The 20,729-nt window shown below is 40.4% G+C and overlaps 1 protein-coding gene across 5 annotated transcripts; it reads right to left on the bottom strand.

Moving 5' to 3' along the window:
• Positions 1 to 1,382: 1,382 nt before the first annotated feature.
• SAMD8 (sterile alpha motif domain containing 8) lies at positions 1,383 to 19,361 on the bottom strand. Of its 5 annotated transcripts, XM_030453220.1 has the most exons (7): positions 17,938 to 17,955; positions 16,353 to 16,383; positions 11,534 to 12,141; positions 9,691 to 9,786; positions 8,908 to 9,025; positions 7,958 to 8,108; positions 1,383 to 7,013 (listed from the first exon to the last, which is right to left on the bottom strand). In XM_030453220.1, the coding sequence occupies exons 3-7, from the start codon at positions 12,112 to 12,114 to the stop codon at positions 6,709 to 6,711; spliced, it is 1,251 nt and encodes a 416-aa protein (XP_030309080.1). In that variant the 5' UTR covers positions 12,115 to 12,141; positions 16,353 to 16,383; positions 17,938 to 17,955; the 3' UTR covers positions 1,383 to 6,708. The 5 variants fall into 5 exon arrangements, with proteins under 5 accessions (XP_030309080.1, XP_030309084.1, XP_030309083.1 ...); XM_030453224.1 differs by lacking the exons at positions 16,353 to 16,383; positions 17,938 to 17,955 and adding an exon at positions 19,220 to 19,361; XM_030453223.1 differs by lacking the exon at positions 16,353 to 16,383 and having other exon boundaries at positions 17,938 to 18,003.
• Positions 19,362 to 20,729: the final 1,368 nt, after the last annotated feature.

The raw sequence follows: 20,729 nt of genomic DNA, 5'->3' as shown, positions 1-20,729 counted from the left end.
CAGCATGTAAACACCATCACACCAGCCTGCCCCCCCTTTGACAATCAGAGTCCCAAGCAGCACGGGGATAGAGATGGCACCCATGAGGTCTCACATGCTGCCAGCTGGCCAGAAGCAGTCTCCAGCCTTCTGCTAAAGCCCTGGTTTTCCACTACTGCAACTCACAGCTTGGAGAAGCAGCCTGGTTCAGAGAAAACCAGAACAACTCAACAGAAGGGAACCTTTGGGAAGGGGCTGTCAGGGGAACAGCCAGAGGCCTTCAGCAAGAGCCACGTTTAGCAGAGCCCATGGCAAACCACTCTCCCTCTTCTCTGCTGCCTGCTCTGGCTTATTTAGTGCAGCCTGCAGTAAAGCAAACACTTTTCTAGGTATTTGTAGGTTGATGGCTTGTGATTGTCACATGAGGGGCTGCTATATCCCTCAGCATTAGCTGGGGGGACTATTTTTAGTAGACTGGACAGAAAAAGAGGTAGAGCCTTCAGCTGAGTACACCACAACCCTCTGTTGCTCACAGGTTGAGTCACTTTCTGGCACTCCCATGAAAGCATTTGGCTAACAAACGCCACTTTCCTCTTGAGAAACACAGCAAGAAGCTCCTATTCTAACACACTGGAGCACTTGTTCTATCCTGGGGTGGGGAGCAGGGACACCCACCTTGCAGAGTCCTTCATCTGGGCACTGCCAACTGAGGTGACATCCCTCAGGGTCAAGTTTGTATCCTGCAAGAGAAGGCAGAGCTTGCTAAAATAGACTGAAAACAAGCAAGAAGCAAAAATCAGGGCTGCAGGAGTCTTAAGGCCTGATTTGGGCACCAGCTGCAATTTAGTTTGGCCTCATCTGGTGTAAAATAACATTTGTGGTTTTACAGAAGCTGGAGCTAGTGCTTTGGGTTTCCTTGCCTCTCCTTTCCTTAACTTTGGCTCTTGTTCCTAGGTCAAACTCCCACTTTTTGCAAACAATTCCAGGGTGCTTCTAGAGGCCTCTTGGAGCCCTGTGCTGCCATAACTCTGCACTTCAGGCAAAACCTGCTCTGCTTGGCTTTCTACCTTAACACTGAGCACAGCCTGGGCTTACCTTGGAGCACAGCAGGGCGAGGAGAACCTCATGCACCTTATTTCTGGCAGGAACATGCACAGAGCAGTGGTCGTGGTGCCTAACAGTTTTTATACATGTGTAAACACTGGCTGTATCAAGTTATTGTGATGTGATTGTTCAGGATTAAAACCTTCCCACCACTATTTAAAAAAAAACAAGCCAACAAACAAATATCTTTAAAAGTGCCATTAGGATACAAAAGTTTTAACTCACCTTTGCCAAAAAAAAAACAAACCCCACAAAACCCTGATGTCGTTTTACATATAAAGAAAATCAAATGTTTGTCACCTTCAAATATTTTATTTTAGTACTTTTAAATATGTTTTCATACAACAAAGATATAAAACAATATATTAATTCAATCTGAGTTTAGAATCAAAACAATATTTACTTATTTACAGTACTCACTTTAACCTTTCCTGGCATTCCTTTTAACTACTAGGTAATACTATTTTCTCTGTCAGAACAAAAGCTGGAGTAACTGTTCAGTGTGAAAAGCTGTGTTTCTACATCCTTGTTAAGTACCATGTAAAATGCAGCTTGTTGTTTGTCACATTGGACAAATTCCTTGCATTTGACAGAACTGAATTGGAAGAGCAAAAGTAAGTTTACAGTTCTTTCTAACTAAGTCACTGGTCTAATACATCAGGTTATTGTGCTCCACGTTTACCATCTTAAGTTCTTACACATCTATTACAAACTGGCTTCAAAAATGTGCATGTCAATGAATTATGTACATAACACTCACTGCAAATTTCTTAAGATACAAATGGTAAGTAGGCAGGATACTGCTGTATGGAAAGTTTAGTGTTCAAAACAGTGTCTGAGGAGTTGTGAGGGGTTTTATTTTGGTTTTCTTCATCTGATGAGCAAACCATCAGTAGGTTCACCCCAAAGGACTTTTTTTTTTCCCCAGAAATACTGTTTCAATTAGAATAGTGACAATGTCAAAGATACATCAGAAAGAGTACTCTGTACAAATGATCATCAGTCTATCAATTAACCCTTGAATGATAAAGTCTAAATGTACAAAACAGTTCAGAGGGCAAGCTGGCTCCTTGCTCAGAAGCTTGCCAAATGTACTTGCATCTTGTCAAGACCACGATGGTTTCTGTAGTTAGGGGTCAATTTTCTACAAAAGTATCCTAGATTATTCAAGAAAAAACCCAGAAAAAAATCAGTTATTGTCTGTAAATTACTGCAAATTCTACCAAAATGCTGAGTAGAAACCACATGGCCAGGATGAAAAACTATCATAGTTGTTACAGGTTACTTTTGCTATACTACAGGCCCACAAAAGCTACTTTCTTTTTTTTTTTTTCCCCTAAGACACATGCTATTTCTTCAAATGCAAAATCAGTCATTAAGACTCAGCTCCACAGTAATTCTGGTGCCTGGTGTGGACTTTCACACACCAGCAAACTAGCTAAACAGCAATGAACAGCACTGAAGTATGCACTGAAGAAGCAGGTATTTAGGAAGTGTTGCAGAAGACTTGTGCTGGTGTCTGAGTTCAACCCCTCCCTCTTTCCTTTCAATATTCTTCTTGACACTACAGGAGACACAGCTGTACAGAAAATAACATTATAGAAACCTGTGCTTTTATCCTCAGTGAAGGGTTTCAATATTTCTAAATAATCTGATTTAATATGCCCACATAAAAAAATAATTTTTTTCCCCAAATAATTTATCTGACTCCTGCTTCTTAAAGCAGCTAACTATGAAGGTTTTACTTTGAATCTTTTTTCAGATTTATTTTCTCAGAGCTCAGTTAAGCAGTAATTTATTTGAAATTCTACTGAAATGTTTTGTTCTATAGTAGACTGGGGGAAAGGGGGAAGGAAATCAGGGAAAAAAAAGAGACATTACCTATTCCAATTACTGCAGCAGTTTACCACACAAAGCATATGTATTTGGCCTTCTCCAAGAAAATACTTAAACTGAAATGGTAATGCTCACTGAAGTTGAGTATTTAGTAATCTGCTTGAGGTTCAACATATTATTTGTTTCATGGCAACCAGTATACTTACAGGATCCAATTCTTACTAGTCTTGGACATTTAAATACTTCAGGCCTATCTACATTTCTGTACCAACACTTTGTCTAAGTGTTATCTAGTTTGTCAAAAGAAGATAATTAATGTATATGGAAATTATTCAAGAACACTTGGAGGAACCTTGCTTAAAGATCCTTCCATAAGCTTCTGTCAGTGTAGTCAGAATTTGCTAAAAAACTCAGTCTAATCCCTGCATGTAGATGTAATGTCATGTACCCACTGGTTTAAGGGATCTTCTAGAGAGGAAAAATTAAAGGGGAAACATTTAGGAAAGTTATTTCAAGAAGCTGTGTCATAAGATACAATTTAAAAAATGAAATAAAAAAAAAGGGGAGGAATATAACTTTCAGGTATTTGCATATATATCCACAAAGTGGTAATGTCAAGGAAGAGCTCAAGAATGTTGGCAAGACTCAAATATTACCAGATTTACTAAGCTACCAAAACACTGTGAACCTCCCCTTCTTTTGTATATCTGGAATTACTCAGTTAAGACTTTTCTGCCTGCTGAGTTTGTGGATTTGTAGCACTAATGTTGTTAGACACTTGCTGACATAGAGCAATCATTCATTTACTAGCTGGAATTCAGGTTACAGGTGTGCTCCCACAGACCACAGAAGATGACTTTGCACAAAATAAATGCAGCAATGACAAGAAGACAACTGACTGATGCATGAACATAAAGGAGAAAGAGAATCCTGAACATACTTAGCATTAAATCCCAAGGGCTGACCATGCTCTGCTGCCTTTCCTTAAAAGTGCTTGTCAGCAGCAGAGCACCAGCAAAATGCTTTTAAAACACTGAGTCTTTCAAAAGGAGGTGCAGAACTGTCAGCCTGACAATTCCATCCAGCTTGTTTCCATCTAATTACCAATGAAGCTTTTGCATCACCAACTTCACAACCTGACCTGTGCTCTTCTGCATGAGATCAGAGTTTTCTGTCTCCTCTCCATTCCAAGCCTTCCTCTTACATGATTTTATACTGACAAATAAACTTCCAAAACAGGAGAGGACAATTATCCTGCCTGTGTTTTAACCCACTTCAGTGCTCACAAAACCAGTCTCTGTATGTTACATATCTTAAGACTCAGCCATTTAACATCAAGGGAAACAGCACGAAAGAACTCATAACCTTTAAAAACCACTGGTAGGCAATGCTGATTTAAGACATGGATTTACTTAACAGAAAAAAAATCTGAAAAATTAAATGAGAACACAGAGAGAAGCCTTGTGTTTCAAAGTATATGAACTTTTTTTTTTTTTTTTTGTAAAAAGCAGTATTGAAATGATAGCTTCAATTTATGTAAACATTGTTACACTGCACTGTACCTGAATTTTCTCCTGCATGTCTAAGTTGCAAAATAATTTTTCAGATTAGACACACCTATGCCAGATAACCCTGACATGTTTGTTTTTTTGTTTTTTTTCAGAATCAACAGCTCTGCAGTTTAATTCCATACCTATCCACACGTTATAACTGAGAATACAATCCTGCACAGCCTCAGGAGAGACACTTTCCTAGAGTTTAAAAAGCAGCATTCATAACTGTGTGCATTGCAAAGGCAAATATAAATTAGCAGTGACTATACAGTCTCAAGAGGAATGTTCAAACTGCCTTTCAGCAATCAGAAAGGTAAGAACAGCAAATGAAAAGTTTTTAAATCTTCCCCAGTAAGTTCTCCATTTTTTTCTGAAGTGTAGAATCCCCCAATTTGGATGGCAAGAGCCATTGGGCTATGGCTGATTAAACAATAATTATTATACCTGCAATTCTGCTAAAAAACTGGAATGTTACAAATATAAAAGCCTGCAGAACAGTACAATCTGTGTGTGCTCAATACAGCTGGCAGAGATACTCCAAGATGCACAATTCCCCTGTGGAACAGGAGCTATATTAAGTTACAGAAGTAATACACTGCCAAGAGTGGAAGACAGTCGAGTTAATACAATCCCAGGTTTACAAAAGGAACACAACACAGCCAGAAGGAGCCCACAGCAGGTCACAAGCCTCCAAAGACAAAACTGTCTTGCAAAATTCCATGCAAGCAGAAGTACACTGTGTGGCCATGAAGTCAGCTCGTACCAAGCTGGAATTGCTTGGTGTAACTTTCCAAGGCTGACTTGCACATACCTTTTGCACATACCACCTACTCTGAAATGGCAATAACCATGTTGAAAGGTCAACCCCATTCTTATGTTTTGCACCTTTTCCCTGTCAGTTTTCATTTAGCATACATCTAATTCCAAGTCTTTACAGCCAAGGTTAGTACTGCTCCCTTCCAAACCAGCTGTGTGACCCTTGCTTACACGTTTTGGACTTGGGAGTGTTGGTTGGAGATTTTTGGGGGTGTTTGGTTCTGGGTTGTTTTTTGTTTGTTTTGTTAAACATTTTTTTATGGTACTTTTAAACTAGTAACTTAAGAACATCTCTTTTCTTATTAGAAGAACATACACTGCTTGTGTTTATGTATATATATAAACAAATATACTGTGTATATATATCCAGAGAAATTCACCATATTGCTGACACCAGAGTGCTAAAACATACATCAATATGAGCACTATTTCCAATACTCACTACTATTACTTTTCCTGAAGGAGGTACTACATGCATTTTTCCCATCCATTTATGGGACAGTAAGATCTATGAAATTAAATGTTTTGGATTCCCAATGTTAAAGAGCTGCTCCTAAAAAGCATGCACAGGTTTGGGTATAAAGCAATTAAAACCACACAAAAGTTATTCTGTGGCTTTAAGGTCACTAAAGCCAAATTAACTTTACTTTCAGTGGATGCAACATTTACTTTAACCCATTTCTTTAAAAACAAAAGGGAAAACCTCCCAAGTGCTAGAATAACCATACAGGCAACTGACAGACTAGACTAAATAAGCTCTCATTCTAGGAAATTGAAGGAAAAAAAAAAAGGAAAAAGAAAGAAAACCGTAAACTATCATCACTGCATAGCCACAAGGCAGACTTTCCTTTTTGGCAACTGGTATGCAGACCATATATACTGTCCATTGTACTTTAAGACTTGTTATTTAATAGTTAGGAGACTCTTTTAGCAAAGAACTATAGTGCTCTCCTTATTATGACACAGTGCTCCTCATTCTTTAAGTACACACAGAGTTTGTTTTGAAAATTACATTTAAGGTTCTTTTAAAAGCAAGTCTCATTTTCTTTTTTAGTCAGTATATGTAAAGGCTGGCATGTCAGGTACCTGTAAAGGGTATGTTATGTTCAGTACAAGCAGATATTTGAGGTTAAAGTTAATCAAACATTCACAGGTAACAGTATTCTGGTTCAGATCCATGGTTCACTGAGAGCCTGTACCAGTTCCTGCATTGTTTTCCATTTCAGCAACAAGAAAACAAATCCCATCCCTGCGAAGTATGGGAACCCCATTTTATGGCTAAGAATCTAAGGACCAAGACAGGGAGGAGGAGATAATGGAGTGAAAAAAAAAGTTACTTTATATCCCCCCCACCCCCAACGAGCCTTGTAGGATCTTAGTCATCACTCTTCATAAAAATCTGAATTGACCCACATACTCTTCAGCCAATCAATCTTTTCAGTATAGTAGGTTTGGAAAAGGGCCAGCAATACTCATTGGGAACAGTCCCATTAACATTGCATTCAAAAAAAGAAAACATTGGAAACCAGATCCTTGCTCTCCTGCTCTGCTGATACGCTCTAGTGTTAGCCAGGGTATGGTAATACAGAAAGAGTCTCGTAGTGATGTAAAAGGCAATGAAGACATCAATGGAATAATGTTCATGTGCAGCCAAAATGAAGAAGATTCCAAAGAGGTTCAGGACCCAGGACAAGGTGTGCAAGAAGTTCCAGCTCCTTGGTGTATCTAGAAGAAAAGAGAAAGTGAGTAAGGTTGAATGTCTCAGAAAGCAGGGTTGCTATAAAATCCAGGCCTGGGCATAGGAAGTTTTTATGCAGATTTGTCATCCAAAACTGTGATGAAGTTCCTGTCTCCATCTGGAAATATTGTTTACACCTACAAGTCCCATAAATCAAATGAAAACAACCACACACATTATAAATACCTATCACTTCATTACATCATTTACACATACAGCTGTTATGTACTTCTGGACTAACAGAGCATCCTAAAATGGTTTAGGATCATGTGAAGCAGAAACCTTTGTTTAACCCACTTCTTTTAATTAAAATAATGCCTTTTCCTTGTAATAGGGGAAAAAAAGAACACTACTTTGTCACTCCATCACAGGTGAACTCCAGTTATGGTAACTTCTTATAACGCATCAACTCACACTTGGGATTTACAGAAGAGCAGTTTTGTTTCACATATCCTCAGTCATTACAAGGTTTGGTATTTTGGCTTTATGTATTATATTAAACATACAGCTACCTCGTTGTGTATTTTGCCTGACAGGAGTCAGTGGCAAATACCTAGGGAATGGTATAGGAACACACCACCACAAATATCTTCCCTAGTATTCTCCCAGTAGCAAGTTAGGAAGCCTCCCAAATTTTCTTATCTCACACATTTTCAAATGTGCCCTATTTATCCTTCTGTTAATCCTGGTGCTGCTGCTCCTTTCCTGCCTGCAAGTGACTGGTCACAAACCTGCAAAAAAGCACAGCAATCTGAATTTCTGTTTGTTTACTTAAATGTCACACTCTGAACTTTCCTAGGAGGTCAACCAGCACATACTCTTAACACTTAAGGACACTTAGTTGTTTACACTCTGGCACCCTGGATTGACAGCTTGTAGTACCTACTCCTGGACACTTAAAAACATGTAAATATTGACACTCTGTACTTACATTCTGTGACAAAGAAGTTGAGCATGGTCAGGACAACAGTGTGCCCACTGAACATGTAATCTCCACATGTATGTACTCCAGTCAGAGTCATTCCAAAGCCACTCCATATTGCAAATGCCCTCTGGAGTTTTGCCCAAACGTTGCCATACAACTACAAGAGAAGTGATATGAACCATTAGTAAGTTAAGTTCCAACCCCACTGCCCAAGCAGTGCCTTGAAATTTAGCTGCAGAGCACTATGTATGTTTAGTTCCATTTATCAGGTTTGGTTTCCTATAAAAATGCAGGCTAGCACATCACTGAATTTTCTTGTGGCAGTGAGTCACATTAGTAGCTACAATGACTAATTGTATTCATCATCCCTCTGATGAATACTGGAATTTAGAGCAACTATTTTGTTGCAAGTGATTTACACACAGAATCTACCACCTTTTTTTTTTTTTTTTTTTTTTTTAGAATATATTCAGACCTCCCAAAGTGCGACTGTCAAGCTTCCAATATAGTCAGCTCAAACCACTTCTAGCTAAAAGTTAGGATAAAAGCATAAAACCCCACATTCTATGGAATATCCCTTATCTGAAGGGGTGAAATAATAACAGGGCTGTTTTCACACAAGAAGTGGATATTCCATTTACAGCCTTTCTTCATGAAGTCAATATCTTAAGCACACACTTCTTGCACGGATTCTCTCCAGTTGAAGCTGCAAAATATTCTGAACACCCTTCCTCAAAGTGACAAGTGCTTCTGAGATCCCTAAGGATGCTTGCCTGCATCATGGCAATTAATGAAGGGGCATGGAGGGCAGCAGGACAGAAACAACACTGTTCTTACAAACACACATCTAATGTTACAGCCACGACAACCTAAGTTTTATCATAAGCAAAATATAAAAAAAAAAAAGAAAAAAAAAAAGAAACAGGAAAAAGAATGTAAAGCATTTTAAATTTTACCTTTCCAGTACACTGCAAGTGCTGGCCTGGCACAGAGAGTGAGGTAACAAACATTGTAATGCAACGTAGCAAGAACACTGTCCCCATGAGGCTGCACAGCCTTCGCAGAAGGATAGACCTGGGGAAAGGACAGAGGAGCTGATTGCAAGAATCCTGTAAAAACACTTCACGTGCCCCAACTTAATCCCATAAGGGCCCTTCATCAGTGCTGCAAGTTTCACAGTAAGAAATACTACTTTTTTTTTTTTAAGTAGCATTGTAAAGGTGTGGCTCAGCATGAGGAGATGCTGTAGCAAGCTCAGTGTCACCAAAAGCTAGGGCTCCGTTTCTCTCTAGCTACACTTGCCCTAGCATTGGTACTCATACCTTCTGTTGGCAAACTGCTAACAATTTAACTTAAAATACACAGGCACACACAAAAGGGTTTTCTACTCTTCAGTGCCAGACTAGCACCCTCATCCCATGGAATTTCATTCTCATAGGATTTTCTTATATATAAAAATTTTCTACAGTATGAGAGTAGTTACTGACAACTCTCTGGAATACTTATGCTCTGAAGGAAATCACATATAAATCTAGCTGAAAAATAAATTCAGATTACTCCCCTGCAAGACTCAAGTCCCCATTCTTGATTAAATCTTCCCTAATCCATTTTCACTGGGACATACTAGATGCTTACAAGCTTTTCATTGAAGGGGAAGTCTTAAACAATCACCATAAATTCTTGTGAAAGTCCTTTCTCTGAATCAAAGCACCAATTAATCTGAATTTCATATACTTTACCTGTGTTTGTGAAGTAGAAGAACCAGCAGCCAAATGTAGCAAAGAATTACACCACATACTTCAGTCATAGCAAAAGCCCATGGTATCCTCGGGACACTAAAAAAAAAGGATGAAGGAAGAAAGTTACCTTAAAATGCAAAGGCTTATTTTTTTTTTTTAGTCTTAATATTGAGAATAAAGGCCTATAGAGTTCTAACTACAAGACCAACTCGCACTAACCTGACAAGAGTTGAAATCACAACCAAAAACTAATGAAGTAGACTGAAATAAACAGAATGTTAATTTTAAATTACATTATTTACTTTCTAATAATGTATTTTCACTGCACATTTACACAGAATCAACTAAGTCAAAGAAAAGCTCTAGTAGGCTCCCTTAACTTATCCACATGTTTTGCTTATAGGATGTGTTCCTCTGCCACTGCTTCCCAACAACTTTTTTTGATTCTGACACAAACTTGCATCACCTCAATTATGCTGCTTATGCTTGTAAGAAGGCCATGTCAACACCATTAACAAAGTGCTGCAAAGCCTAAAACCCTGAATACATGTAATGAAACAGAACTGCACAAAAAAAGTGTTAGGAAAAAGCTAAATAGTTTTCTAAGTCAGACCTGAAGGATAATCACTGCCTGCAAACCTTTCAGCCTTGTCTGTCAGAAGATTTAAGACTTTCTTGCACACACCTGGCAGCAGTAGCAATTTCCACTCTGCAATTTCACCAAAACACAGACAGAGAGACTTCAGGAGAGGCTGCTCCTCCTGGTTTTGCGTTCCCTCAGACACAAAGCACTGCTCAAATGCTACTGTTGCAGTAATCCCCTCTCATTGTTCTGCGAGCTGCTGCTTTCTGACCTCTCCCATCCTCCTGCCCACTGAATGCTCTGGTAGAGCCCTGGGAACAAATCCTGTACATGTCACAACTCCCATTCTCTCTCCCCTCTTCCACTCTGCTGGAGGTGTCCATTCTTGCTGAGGTATATCTCAATTTATATCTAAAATGATGAGGGATTCTGAATTACTAACACTTACTCAAAAGATTACTGTCTTCATGAAAATCATTAATGAAAATGGAAATTACTTGCAGCAGTAAGGAGAGCACAAAGGCTGAACTCTTAAATAGTCTACCTTGTTTTTTAAAAATCTCCAGGCAGTAAGTTCTCTTGTGTGCAAGTGCACTTCCTCAAAGGGAGCATTTATCCCCCATTAAATCTTGTCAACTACTAGAATTTCACCTTTACTCTTGTGGCTCTTTTTTGCCTCAAATGGAGTACTTCCTTTTTAAAATGAGCAGGCACTGTATAAGTCACAACATTGTTTTAGTACACAGATATTCTACAGTTAAAAAAGATGCTGGTGTGTTCTGTCTACTTCAGAGTTTCCCTAAGACATCTCAGCAAGCTGACAGGGCAAGACAGCAAAAATACAGGCTATTGCCTCTCAATTTCCTTGCTTCCTGGCAGACCAAAATACTCCCACATCCAAAGTCTTTCTATATTAAGACATGTTAACACGTGCATTTCAGAAAAAAACACAGGGCTGCTCATTGATGCCAGCTGACCATCACTCTTTTCTCTAGAATGAAGGGATTAATTCCTGTCTTGTGATTAGCTAAAGATGTACAATTAAATATCAACTGGCCAGAACAACAGCTCAATTTATTTCCCCTTGAGGAGACCAAATCTCTGGTTCTAACCGATGTGCATTTCAATCTTTGCAGAAGGATTCACCACACACTAATCACCATTTTTCAGAGGCATCTTTCAAATGAAACTTGGAGAACAAAGACAAGACAGCCTAGACTTTAAACATCAAGTTTACCACTTTATTTTAAAATTTCTTACCTGTCTAGAAATATGTCTGGTAGAGGTGGATACGTCTGCATGTCAGGGACTCGCTCGTGTACTATAACCATGACAAAGGAGGTGAAGCCAAACACTATGAAGACATACACACAACTTAAAATTGTCTTCCAGTACTCTGGGTCCAGCCTTCTGGTGGAGTGTTTGTTTTTGCCATTTGCATACTGGCACTCATCACCATTCAAGTCAGTAATTGCCTCATCGTAGTCCCGAGGTACCTCACCGTTACAAAACCAATCTGTCCCCTGTAGTGAACCAACACTGGGGCACACTGTGCCAATGTGACCATCACTGGTGTAACCCAACTCTTCCAGGACATCAATGTGTTGCTTCTGCAGCTTACGGATGGACAACATCAGCCTCTTGATATCCCCCAGGACTTTGATCTCCAAAGGAGGGGATCGGAGATCATATTCGGTGAGGGTCAGGAGCGTGATCCCATCCAGCCTGTGCCTGTTGCACAAAACATCCACATATTCACAGAAACCTTCTTCCTTCAGCCACTTGGCCACGTTCTTGGTAGTCCAACGTCGAATGCAAAGCTGGTTGTTGCCTGCCATCATCCTTCTCTACCCACCAATAAAACTGACCTGTCATACAGTGGAGAAAGAGACAGTACCCGAGTGTTAATTACTGAGGATTACTGAATGGCAGTGCCTCTTCTGTGAGTTTAGGTGCTTCGTTAGCCAAAGGCTCTTTTTAGTAAAAGCCACCTAAAAACCAGGCGTATAATTTAGGAGGTAAGTAATACAAAAATGTTTTTGAAACATTTTTTTTATTCAAGCAAAACTAAATTAAGATTATCTCGCTTGCTCCCAAATAGGAATTTGAAGCAAAGCACTTCCTACACATCCACAGTCTGCTTTTATTCTTTTGCTAAAAACAAAATAAATAAATCTGAGTTTGTTAATTACACTAGGCAATGAAAAACAAAGCTTACTCTGTTTAAATACCAGCTTAATCATTAGTCTTTTCCACTGCTTGAAGTTCATAAACTAAGGAGGAAACTATAGCCAGCAACCATGTAAAACTGAATCAAAGCTGAAAATAATACAGGTCCAATAAGTTCTGCTGCCTTAAAATACATCCTGCAGCTTTGGTGGCATGAAAGTTCCCCTGCAGCCCTCACAAGCAAACCTAAGACAAGGCACCTACAACAACACTGACCTGAGGCACCTTAGCTGTGTGTTGGTGGTGCAGCCACCATGCTTCTATCTTTATTTGACCTCAGTAACTACAACAGATGCTTACTGAACTGGGAATCCTTTAAAACTGATGGCTTTCAGAATAACACAATAGAAGTTAAGCATTAGCTTTGAATTCCAATGCATCTTCAAAGTCAGGTGGTGATGGGTAACACACCAGAACCACAAAAGATGTATTCTCTTCATATAGATTTCTCAATAACAGTTTGGGGTTTTTTTTACTCTAGAATATTGCTTGAAGGAAAGTAAGACATCTTGGCAACATTTTAGTCACCAGAACAACAACCAGAAAGAAATTAACCACAGAATGTTATGTGGAATACATGAGAAAGCTTTGAAAGGCTACTGGTGATGTAAAAGTAGTAAAAAGCTTATCCAATATTTAAGACCCGCAGCAGGAGAGAGTGGATTTGTGCATAATTTATACTTGGTGGCTTATGTACAGCCACCATCTAAGAAACAGCTGTAATTCCACAGCTATTTTCTGCTTGGAAGAACAGCCTCATTAACTAGAAGGCTTCACTCATGCCAACCAAATCTCAGAAAAGACAAGACAGCACTATAGACTAGTGCCACATACATCATTCAGGGGCTTCAGAATGAAAGCAAGAAAACAGTCTATTTAATCTATTATTTACTCTCTGTATATAGTAAGCAGGTACTCAAACCCATCACAGATATTCAACACCCACTTTTACCTTATTTTCAGGGGCACAGTATCTCTTTTCTGCTTTTTAAGGAGATCCTGTGCCTAGTGCTACAAGTCACTCTCATGATAATTCCTGGATGTAACTTTTTCTCCCAGCTTACATCTAACAGGAACACAAACTATTTCATTCTCTATCAGAGAAGATTGAATTTGCCCAGTGAGATTTCCCAGCAGTGCAAAAGAAATAGTTCAGAAGAAAAATGAGGACACAAATCAAAGTTGCCCTTCTAAAAGAATCCAAGTGACTGCATATTAACAACATGTACTTAATGTATAGGTTTAATTTCCCACAACTCCATATACAGCCAATATGCAAATTAACTTTAATATCTTGATTTAAATCATTGCTAAAACATTTATAAACCTCTCCTAGACTCTCTGCATTCACTACACTCTTCCTTCTCCATATTAAAGCTTATGTTCTCATTTTTATGCTACCTTACTATTTTTGAAAGTCTTGCTCAAGACAACTCTAGCAACTACTTTGCTCACACAGCTATTAACAGAAGAAATTAGGACATGTAATTTGTAATTAATGGTTAGCTAATTGACTTTTTTTCTGTACTAGATATTTTTACTTGACTCCAGTAAAACAAATAAACTTGAGTTGCATACCTGGCCTCCCAGCTTTCCTCACTCAAAAACACAGATGAAATACTGAAAAAACCTGTTAGTCACAGAATTTTTCATAATACTGTAACCATCACAAGTTTTCTAAAAGCAGCAAATTTAGACTCACTAGAAATAAACTCAACTTACTGGTTTATCTTCTCACCTAAGCAACTTCTGAAGGCAAAAGCAGGAAACTCTCCCTGAGCTATGAGAATTCTGTACATTTGTCACAAGTCTAGAAGTAGCCTAACACCACCCTAGTATTTCCTCATCTGCTGGTGTAGGAATAAAAATCAACCCTTACCAGACATGCAATAAAAGTGACCTTACAACACTGAGTAAGCACACACATCCAAGGTCACTACTGAATGGGTGGAACCTAAGAGAAAGTCTACATTAACCTTAAGATGCACCTGATTGCATCTGCTCCTGGTTTTAAACACTGTCAAAGACAAGACATTTAATCACCTGGGAAAGACAAAGAAATCAATAATGGGAACAAGCACACAAAACACCAGATCCAGACTTACTCACTCAGTGTCACTTGTGGCTTAAGGGGAAAAAAGCACTTTCTCTAAAAGTCTAAGCTCCCCAATCTCTGTGCCCAACTGCTTCAAAGCTGAAGAATGCTACAAAACATTTCTGATAGCACCTGCACCAGGAGACTGACTCCCAGATAACCCTATGTGTCTTCTAAAAGAGCAGTGATAACTACTTTGCCTTCTGCATTCCTGGTTTTATTGCTGAACCCAACCATGGATAACATTATTTCCTGCTGAACAACACTCCTGATGAACACAAAGCAAGCAGACTTCTGCGTCAGAGGGCAAAATATACTTTTTGCCTGACATCAGCAATGTGCACAGCTAGCTGGTTGATTACTTCCCTGCCACTCTGACTTTATATTTAGTCAGCTCATCAGCATCACATGTCTCCTTTCCCTTTTTCCTCCCACAGCCTTTCAGTTCCATGAACACAACTGAACATCAACTTCACTTGTATGACTATTTATTTTCTTCAAAGAAAAGTGCTGCTTTATGAGCCATGAACACTTCTACAGTTTGGTTAGGGCATTTTAAGAAAAGAGATCCCTCTGAGAGGCTGAGCATACCCTAGCTCTTAGCCCAGTGATTTTCCAGATTTAAATATACCTCTGGTAAAAACAATCTCTCCAAATGATTCTCCACAATTCAGTCATGTTTTCCTCTCCTGATTTGCTGCCAGTCATTAAGTCCCTAACTTGCCTAGCATACAGGCTTTGAGTCAGCATACTGAGTTAAAAATGTGGAAGCCTGAATTTAATTATCACTACCCCAGCCAAGGAAAAGGGTAACAATGTAATTATTATTATACAAATATTTATAATATAAACATAATATCTCTAATATAAACACAATGTTTATAATACAAATGTGATGTTTATAATATAAATGCAATGTTTATAATATAAATATAATATTTATCATATAAGTAGAATTATTACTTGATAATATTGATAAATTTCTAACCTTAGGCTGCGATCCCATTACAGAAACCCAGCTTGATCACACCAGAATCCTAGTGCAAGGGGCTGAATAAGATCCCAGTGATGTTCTCAGCAGTTAGCAGAAGGATGACTGGAGTTGTTTATTCCAGACACACATGCAAAACACCACCAGCACCATTCCTGCTTCAGCACCTGCCCACATGTGCCTGGCAGAGCCTGTAGCTCTCCTCACTGACATGCCTCTTGGGTTTGGGTTTTTTTTTTTATTTTTTTGCAGTTCAGTTCAATTCTCACCATCCTTGAGAGGAATTTTAGGAAGGAGGCCCAAGAAGTTATCAGCTCTCAAGTGATCTAACCTACATTTCTTTGCAAAAGGTTTCAAGCTGAAGTCTGAAGATAGGAAATTCCAACTCAGCCCCTCCTTCACTGGGTCCACCAGAACATCAGAGATCTCAGGGTGGGAGGGTGAAAAGATTTTCTGGTTTGCAATGTGAACAAGCCCCAGGTTTGAGACCTTGGCTGCACAGCTTAAAAAAAAACAAAACCAAAAAAAACCCAGAGAAAAATGTGCACTGAGCCAGCCTGCAATAATAAGGCTACTGTCACACACTTAGTAATGCAGTGCTGGAAAAAGAACATACAGCACTGCCTTGTTATGCATTCCAAGTCTGTCTTGCATCAGAAGCTGGTCACTTGCTCATCCTGAAAACTCCATTCTTCAGTGGTTATTTTAAGCAAACAGCACCAAAGGTTTCATTGCTGTAGAGTATGCAATGACTTAATCCTTACCTTCTAACTGCCACCATATACAGTCCAGTATCTTGTAAACAAAAAGAGAAAAAAAAAAACCCACTTGTCAAAACAATACATGATTGTCAAGGATTTTTTAATACAACAGCTCCCATGCTATACATGAAACCAACCAAACACAGCACAATCCCTACCACAAGACCAAAACACTGGGGATTTGGGGATTTTTCTGAAGCAAGCATACAATAATCTGAAATATTCCTGTAAAACTTGCATTCAGTTTTACTTAGTGACTTTGCCATCGATTTTCTCTAAAGAAGTGAGATTATCAGCAGTATCTTTACTCCAAGATGCTAGTGGTATTTATGTAGATAAGATTAAAAAAAAAAGAAATCTCAAAGTAACACTTGTTGAATTTCTTACATGCCCTAGGTTTTAAACCATCAAGGAAGGTGGGATTTTCCAGAATTATTTACTGAAGTGCTGCATTGAGGAAAAAACAGAAAGCTGATCCTGTAATATCAGAGTAGCTCCATGTACTTAGAAGTCTTCTTGGAATGCCATCATGCAAAACTGAGAGCAGAAAGTCTTGGAAGCTCAACATATTTGTCTTAGAAACCACTAAGTGGAGTTACAAGCAAGTTGAACAGAATACACACTGCTCCTGGACTCTTACACCTCATTAAACCAAATGGGTTGTACTATACTTAAGTGAACACTAAGAGAGGTTCAACTCCTGCTCCACCAACCAGCTAACAAAACACTTTTTATCCTACCACTGTAATTCAAGCCACACATAAGTGATTTTTAAACAATTTCAGGATGCAATTTACAGTATTTCGTTAATATTTGTACAAGAGCTTGAACTTTTCACATGATAAATGTCAAGTGTCAAACACTTGCCTCTAAGAACCAGTACCTCCAGCTCTTAACAGCATATTTGCTGCTCTATATCCTTATATAACTTAGCAGTAAAACAGTTCAGATTTGCTTTTCCCCTTTCTTTTCTTCCCACAGCCTTATCTTCCACTGGAAACAGGGGAAGACATGAACAAACTCTCCATCCACCCTAACACCAGAACAGTATCTGAAGGGAAACTGTGTTTTTAACTCTCTGCAATCATTTACAACCTGATTTTCCTGCTCTAGTGAAAATTTAGAAGCCTTCTTTATCTTCGATGCATTAAATTAAAAAGAAAGACAAACAACAAAAGTTATGTGATCATCAAATTAATATTTATAACATGGTGCTATGGTTTATGGATCTCAACCAACTTAGTGGCTGCAAAACTGAGCTCTGCAGAAAGAAAAGCTACAGCACAGAGCCCTTAAGATTGCAACGTTCAGACCAAGCTCTGGTTTTAATTTTATAGTACCAAAAAAACTCCCAATCAGCCAGCAAGAAAATCACACAGAATAGGAAACAAGATAAATTAAAATCTTTGTTCTTTACAAATCTACAGAACATTTCCTACACATCTACATAGCACTTGCACAACAAAACCTTTATAAACTTTCCAAAGTATTTCCTTCCACTGGGTATAAAAATCCCTTTGCCACAATCCACTTGTTTTCTGTACCACAGAAAGCAAAAGGAAGAATAAGACGACAGGCATGTCCTTACCTCCACCATCCAGCAGCAGGCATTCTCTGCCAACCAGGGGAAGATTAAAATGTACATTTAAGTGCCAGGAAATGTCTCACCAAGTTCTTGCCACTCCAGGAGACAGCACGATCAGCTGCTCTGTGGAGGTGGCACAGACACGAGTGGAATCTTCCATCAGGGCTGCCCACAGCACCGAACGAGTGCTGCACCCCTGAAGAATGACTTTTGCAAATTGAAGCATCAAATACAAAGCCCATGAGTGCTCAGCTCCGGTTACAAAACATGTGAGCATTTAAGCTGCCTCCTCTCCCGTTAACTCGTGGAGTTGAGAAAACTCACCATAATTATTAAAAACAGCAACAAGCAACCACTCTGCGAGGCCACCTGATGCATTAGCAAGGGGGATTTCAGAGGCCGAGTGGCTACAGCTTCCACAGTTTCAAATTGCTACACACACACGCCTTAAACTCACCCAAACCCTGTCCCTCCTCCACTCCATCCTGAAAATCCCAACAGCACACGCCTGCAACCCCACAACCCTGCTTCTCCATCCCGCCCTGTTAGCAAATCCTTCCTGCTGAAAAAAACCCAAACCAAACCAAACTTCTTTTAATGAGAAGTAAGAAGTACCCTTGCCCTGGGTACCACTGGTCTGACACCCAGCTGGAAGGCTGGCACGAAGCACAAGCTTTCCAGACACGGTGAGGCTGACACAGGTTGGGGAAACCAAACCATCTGCCTGCTACAAAGAGCAGCAGCATCAACACACACACACAAACACACACACACATCCCCTCTGCCTGCTACTGAGGGTTTTACCGCCCTGCAGGAGAAAATTTACCAAGTTCACCGAAAGAAAACGAAAAAAAAAAAAAAATCAACCAGACGAAATTACTCCATAGAGGAACAGGGGAAGAGGGGAGGGGATTTCCAGCTTTCTGCAGACTGCTTCCCGCAGCATCTCGTACCCGCACCCCCGGGGAAGGTGGTGGTGGGGATGGTGGCACTTCCAGAGCCGCCTCCGTGACAGAAAACCGCATTTGAGGGCGGATTTCAATGCAAACCGAGGATCCAAGCGGCTTCCCACCCCCTCCTGCGGTAGATAAGGCTGCTCTTTCCCTCAGCACACCCAACCCCAACCAACCACCCCCTTCCCTTCCTTTCCCGCACCGCTCCCCGAACCCGGGGGGCAGCGCCCGGGGACCGCTCCTCACCCCGGGGCGGCTCTCTGCGCTCTGCCCGCCGGGCTGGGGGAGAGGGGCAGCGACCCCCACCCCTTCCACCTCCCACCCCACCTCACCTGGGTCCGGGACAGCTCCAGCAGCTCCCGGGCCCGGGGCGGCGGCTCCTGCTCTCCCTCCCTCACTGCAGCAGCGGCGGCGGCGGCGGCCACCGCCACCCCCATCACCCGTCCGGAAGCGGCGGCCCCGCAGCGCAAGGAGGGCGGCGGAAAGGGCGGGGAAGCGGCGGAGGCGGCTTCCGGCAGCCCGGGAAGCAAATTAAGCAATTTTAGTTCTTTTCAGAGAGGCTGTAGGGCTCCTGGCGCTCTCTGCCGCCCTGGGAGGAGATGTGCGGTCCGCAAAGCCCCGAGGTTCGTGGCTCCCGAGCGGGGCTTTGCGGGCAGCGTCGCAGTCCGGTGTCCTCTTTGTAAGGGCCCTGCAAGTGGCTCCTTGGGGTGTCCCAGTGGGGTTGAAAATCGTCTTGAGATAGATGGCAGGGTGGTCACAACTCTTCTGAGCTGGGAGAGACAATCGAAAGAATCCCTCGGCGGTGGGTGGCAAATTTTGGAGAGGAAATAAGTCCATAAGAAATGAGGAAGTCTTCCACGATCCCAACGAGGATCAGCTGCACGGAGGAGCCAGGGTGTCTTGATTTTCTGACTGCATTTTTTTTTCTAACTGAAGAAAATCAGACCGTGCTTAAACCATGGTGAAAATGTAAAACTCTTCTTCTGGAAGAAATTATGGTTTTGTTTTTGTTTTTTTTTACAATATGATCTTTCCACCAGTCACTGGGAAGTGCTGCAGTACAGCCTTGATGTGAGAAAGACGTGGAAGCTTTTTAACCACAGTAACCAGAATTTTCTTTTTTGTTGTTGTTTTTAATGAGAAATTAATAAACACAGAGAGTGGTCCTGCCATAATTTAAAAACTCACTAGTGTAGTCATGAAAATATTATCATCCTTAAGGGCATATGTCAGGAGAAACCAGCAGAGAAAACCTGCATGACCCTCAGACTGTCAATTACTGTATCAAGCAGTTGTTGCAAAACATTTATCTTCAGATGGATTTTTTTTTTTCCTCACCATTATTCATTTCTGATGTCTGTAGGAAAATCTGAAAGCTGGCAGCTGGCTGGCAGCACTCAGTGTTTTTCATCAAGGTGATGCAATGCATGGATGTGAACAGCACGTTAATGACTTATGAAAGCTTCAACAAGACATTGTAACTTCAGGCACTCCATAACCTATAAATAATAGAAAGGGATGGGTTAGAAGGAGAGAGACAAATCAGAAACAAATCACTCCAGAAATAAATCTGTTTTGTATATCAGCTGCCTGTGGTAGCAGCCAACCCTCTGCACCAGCATAATGCAGTCTGAAAAACACTGAGAATTTGCTTTGTGGGTGATGTAATTACTGTGAGGTCCAAGATAACTCTTAAGTTGTTGCTTGGGTTGAAGTGAAAAAAATGTGTGGCAGCATAGCTCCATGAAGTTAATGGCAATGGCCTTTCAAGAGGATTTGGCCTCCTTTCTTCACAGAGGGGGAAAAATAAAAAAAGATCTTTTGCAATCCTTACCCACATGC

The sequence above is a fragment of the Calypte anna genome, chromosome 6, assembly GCF_003957555.1.
Source record: "Calypte anna isolate BGI_N300 chromosome 6, bCalAnn1_v1.p, whole genome shotgun sequence".
Lineage (NCBI taxonomy): Eukaryota > Metazoa > Chordata > Aves > Apodiformes > Trochilidae > Calypte > Calypte anna.
This window is presented reverse-complemented; position numbering and strand designations above follow the sequence as displayed.

Excerpts from the sequence above, each read along its gene's own strand:
- SAMD8 (XM_030453224.1), bottom strand. The coding sequence starts at position 12,114 with ATGATGGCAGGCAACAACCAGCTTTGCATTCGACGTTGGACTACCAAG. Across the intron at positions 9,787-11,533 it reads CCAGACATATTTCTAGACAG|TGTCCCGAGGATACCATGGG; the intron begins GTAAGAAATTTT and ends CTTTTTTTTTAG. Across the intron at positions 9,026-9,690 it reads CTTCTACTTCACAAACACAG|GTCTATCCTTCTGCGAAGGC; the intron begins GTAAAGTATATG and ends TCCTTTCCCCAG.